The sequence below is a fragment of the Sardina pilchardus genome, chromosome 10 (genome assembly GCF_963854185.1).
Source record: "Sardina pilchardus chromosome 10, fSarPil1.1, whole genome shotgun sequence".
Classification (NCBI taxonomy): domain Eukaryota; kingdom Metazoa; phylum Chordata; class Actinopteri; order Clupeiformes; family Clupeidae; genus Sardina; species Sardina pilchardus.
Window position 1 is genome coordinate 24,298,376 of NC_085003.1, and position 4,814 is coordinate 24,303,189.

The 4,814-nt window shown below is 47.9% G+C and overlaps 1 protein-coding gene across 1 annotated transcript in view; it reads left to right on the forward strand.

Moving 5' to 3' along the window:
* The first annotated feature begins 3,412 nt into the window (after positions 1-3,412).
* The window catches only part of mical3a (microtubule associated monooxygenase, calponin and LIM domain containing 3a), a 61,621-nt gene continuing 60,219 nt past the window's right edge, over positions 3,413-4,814 (forward strand). The window contains exons 1-4 of the mRNA XM_062546498.1: positions 3,413-3,715; positions 4,031-4,238; positions 4,534-4,650; positions 4,768-4,814. The exon at positions 4,768-4,814 is cut by the window's right edge and continues 55 nt beyond it. Coding sequence (XP_062402482.1) covers positions 3,413-3,715; positions 4,031-4,238; positions 4,534-4,650; positions 4,768-4,814 — 675 coding nt within the window. The remainder of the gene's footprint in view (positions 3,716-4,030; positions 4,239-4,533; positions 4,651-4,767) is intronic.

Genomic DNA, 4,814 nt, shown 5'->3' on the forward strand with positions numbered 1-4,814 from the left:
GACGGGCTGCTTTTCACCTGTGTGCCTCAACACCTGGATGTCCCCATCCACTGTAACCTCAAGTCCTCCAGCACTTTCTGTCCCATGCACACCAATGCTGATGTTTTTGACGGATGAGCGGAGCATTCGATAAGCAATGTCTTTCAATGAGCAGAACCAACAGAAATAGAACTGAAATATAACTTGTACACGGTGACAGTGTGGTAGGCCGGGATCTATTGAAACAATGGAATCAAAACAGAGTGCACCACACTTATGCTTGCATGCGGAGGTTCTTTAGTTGTACTGAGCTGCGTTCCAGATCTGAAGGAGGCAGAATGGTCCTGCACGGGAGGATGAGTGATGAAAACACTGATCGCCATGGCCACCGTCTCCCCCTGCCCCCAGGGGAGGGACAAAGGGACAGACAAGGACGTCCCAGCGGGGGAGAGCTAGCCAGACAGACACACACGCTCCAGAATGAGGCATAGCTAGCTGAGATATGTCTGTCAGAGCTAGAGTGCAAATCATCATCGGGAGTGTGCTGTTGTTAGGAAGTATGTAATGTTGGACGGTGGCCCAGAAGGTTCAAACACAATTGAATTGAAGACAAATATACAGGATGAGAAACATGTTGTGTCCTGCTGCCTGCTGAAGATTTCTGAACCCCTGACGCCTCAGAGATACCCTAAGCTCTGTGCTGATCACTGATTTGTGTTTCTGTATCTGTACGAGTGTGGGGGGGGGGGATAGGTCAGGACTTTGGACAGTGTGTGCCTTTTCCTGGTCTGGTGATTTTAATGCTCTCACCAATTGTGGTTTCTATCTGGCTGACCCTCAAACCCTCTTGAGCTCTGGGGACAAAGTTGGCTCTTCTAATGACCGGTCCACTTGTGTGGTGCTGTGCCACTCCTGTGTGCTACTGTGGAATGTGTTTGGCTGAGTTCAGTGGCAGTGTTACCATGAGGAAGGGAATTTGCCGCTGCCCGCTAATAGGCAACTACAGGAGGTCCAGCAGTGTACTGTGGGGCCGCTTGACCAAATCAAGAGTAGCACGACATTTCACGCTCATGCAGTCATGTTGGCAGTAAAAATGGCCCCTGAATTGCTCTACAGGTCACTTCTGTGATTTTTTTGTTTTGTTTTGTTTTGTTTTGTTTTCCAGGACAGGACTCTGACATTATCCCATTCATGTTAAACCAGATCATATCAACAGTGTGCCGCTGCGGTGGGTAAACTGGTTGCTTTACGACAGGAAGTGTTGCTGTGCTCGGATGTGACTAATAGGCCCCGTTGGTTTCTGTGAGAGTACCAGGTTCTGTTTCCTGCTGCGGGGACGTTGTTATTCCCACGGGCACGTCGGCTTCAGAACGACTTCCTCTTTTGTCATTCCCACCAGCCCGCCTGTCAGGTCCTGCTGCACTGGCTCATCTCGTTAGCGAGCGTGTCCTTGTGGATGGGTTCATGCCTGCCATTAGCCCTGATGGAAGGATCTGCAGGAGTCCTGTCTCTTACTGATGATGATGATGATGATGATGATGATGATGTGTGTATATATATATATATATATATATATTTTAGTCATCATCGTCATCATCAGTAAGAGACAGGAGTCTCTGCAGGAGTCGTGTCTGTTACTGATGATGACTGATAATGATGATGATGGTTGAGGATGATGATGCTATGCAAACACTTGCACATCTGCCAAAGGTTGGTAAAATAACAGGGTTGAGAATTAAGTGATGTGGTCGTGGAAAGTTTCCAGTAAAGATGTCCATCCTGTTATCTGTGACCAGTAAAACCCTTCTGATACAGAATTGAGAGGGTGGTCCAAGAAGTCCCTAGTACGTATGAATGAAAGCTGAGCTATGCTGGTAGCAGTTGCAGCTGTCTCTCAACTGTGTGTGTGTGCACTCTTGTTGTGTGCTGAATCTGATATTCTTACAAGTATGTTAATTGCTGTTTGCGCATTTGCTTGAATTTTGCTTTAGGATTATATTTGGCTAAAGCCGACATATAGTCACAGAGTAAAGCCTGTAGTTATAGATTTTGGAAGCAGGTTGTTGCTTTGACTCTTACATGGGCCTGTGTTTCTCCGAGAAAATGCTATGTGCTTCTAGCACAAAACTGCTTCTAAATGACTGTAGCCTAGGACTTGTTCAAGGACTCTGTGTCAGAGGCTTACACAATGCTGGACTGTGTAAGAAGGACTCTAAACAAATTGGTAAATACTGTTCTGTGTATCGTCATGTGAAACATCACAGGCTCTTAGTGGATATTTGTTATTTGGTGATATGCTTGCAAGCATGTTAGTAGCTAGGAGTGTTTGCCTATTTTCTAATTTTGCTGTATCATTGGTAGAAGCCTACGTAAGGGACACAGAATAAAGCCTGGGTATCATTGCGCTTCAAAGTAAGAAGGTCCTCCATATCCTCCATATCAGTTTTAAGTGAGTAGTTCCTCCATATCCCATATCGCTGTGGCTGAATCGGGTAGATAAGTAGGCTACTTAATCTATCACAGAATTAAGTGCCGCCTGGCTAGTAGTGTGTTGAAAACTGAGCGTCCTTTGGAATCTCCTCTGTGTTCTTCCTGTTTACAAGGAGTCTGGTGCGCAGCGTCGCTGGCTGGACTCTGGTTCGTGGTGGCTCGGTCTTCTTATCACAGTAACACTGGCCCATTTATATCTATATAAAGCAAGAGGGCCTGCCCTGCTGGGGACTTAGTCTGGAAAACTCGAGGTCACGTCTGCCTCTGACGGTGGCATGTACACACACACACACACACACACACACACACACACACACATACACACACACACATTCCTGAAGTTCCCAATAAACCCAGCTAGCTTCTGAGCAACTGATCCAGCCAGGATTAAGACTGATATGTGCTGGTTCTATGCCTAGCTTCAGATGCCTGTGTGTATATATACTGTATATCATTGGGTATGGATTATTTATGTATGTGTGTACTGTAAAAGTATCTTGCAAACTGTTTGATTCTAAACTGACTGGTGGACTATTTGATCTGACCTATTGGTTTATTTCATTTAGAAAAGTGGCATAGCTGCTTTTTTGTGTTGCCAATAGCCCCTCTGAAGTGTATGCTGCAACAGCCAAACTTTTCACTTTATCTGGTTACCTGTACTGTATTTGGAATGAACCCTATTCTATTCAGTGGTGTGAGATAGATGATAATGATGGAGATCTGATGTTTACTGGTTGATTGCTGTACACTTTTCAAATCTAACCTCCGTTCCTTCTTCTCTCTGTCTTTCTCCTTGTGTCTCTGCAGTGAGGATGAGTGAAGCCGGAAGCTAATCACAACCCCCCCCCCCCCTCGCGCTCACACTCACTGAGTGACCCCTCCCTCCTGTCCCACAATCCCTGGCGGGGCCGTCGGGGGTGTGTGTGTGGGAGGGGGGATCGCCATGGCAGACCGTGGAGGGGGGCCAGGCGTGGGGGTAGGCGGGGTCGGCGGCGGTGGCGGACAGGTGAACCCCTCCCACGTCCTGTTTGACCGCTTCGTCCAGGCCAGCACCTTCAAAGGCACGCTCAAGGCCTTCCAGGAGCTGTGCGACCACGTGCAGCTCAAGCCCACCGAGTCGCGCATCTTCTACCACAAGCTCAAGTCCAAGCTCAACTACTGGAAGGCCAAAGCGCTATGGGCCAAGCTGGACAAGAGGGCCTCGCAGAAGGACTACAAGAAGGGCCGCGCCTGCGCCAACTCCAGGGTGAGGCCGTGTTCAGTGTGTGCCTCCTGTGGAGATAACACAAATAACAGTTATTTTCATTCTATACTACAAGAATCCCTAAATGCCATCGAAATGTTACGAATAAAACACTTGATATGTTGTTATGGATTGTATCTGTGTGTGTATAGAACTGTGTGATATTGTAAGCATTTTGGTAGATAATTACTCGGTGTGTGCACGTGCGTGTGTGTCTGTGTGTGTGTATGTGTATGAACACATATTTGTGTGTGTGTGTTTGTGCTGCTAGTTGTACTTCTTACACTGGTGTGTGTGTGTTTTTTGTGTCCTGTGCAGTGTGTGATCATCGGCGCGGGGCCCTGTGGGCTGCGGACGGCCATCGAGCTGGCGTTCCTGGGGGCCAAGGTGGTGCTGCTGGAGAAGAGGGATGCCTTCTCCCGCAACAACGTGCTGCACCTCTGGCCCTACACCATCCAGGACCTCAGGGGGCTCGGCGCCAAGAAGTTCTACGGGAAGTTCTGTGCCGGCTCCATCGACCATATCAGTGAGTCACGCTAGCAAAACCGCACACACCTGAAATACAATAGTACCTCTTTCCAGATTCTACCCTATATTCAGAACCTGCCTTGTTCTTTGTGTTTTATTCGTACAAGTCAATTTGAGAAGTTCGGGTTTTATCCTCTTCCTCATGTTGCAGTGGTCTTTGCCAGTTGTTCTTGAACTACTTAAGTTGCCTTCAGTGACAGACTGATGGATTCTTGTGTGTAAATATGCTTATGTTCAATATATGTGTGTGTGCGAATATGTTTATGTTTCAATGCTTTAATGTGTATGCGTAGGTATTCGTCAGCTGCAGCTGATGCTGTTGAAGGTGGCTCTGCTGCTGGGAATTGAGATCCATGTGAATGTGGAGTTTAAGGGCCTCATCGAGCCACCGGAGGACCAGGAGAATGAGAGTGAGTCTGCCCCACCACAGGCCTCTCTCCCTGGGCTGGAGAGATAGGGGAACGGCCCCTGCTGGAGCATGCAATACAGCTCCTAACTCTGTGTGTGTGTGTGTGTGTGTGTTGTAGGGATAGGCTGGAGGGCAGAGGTGCACCCCAGGACTCATCCGGTGAAC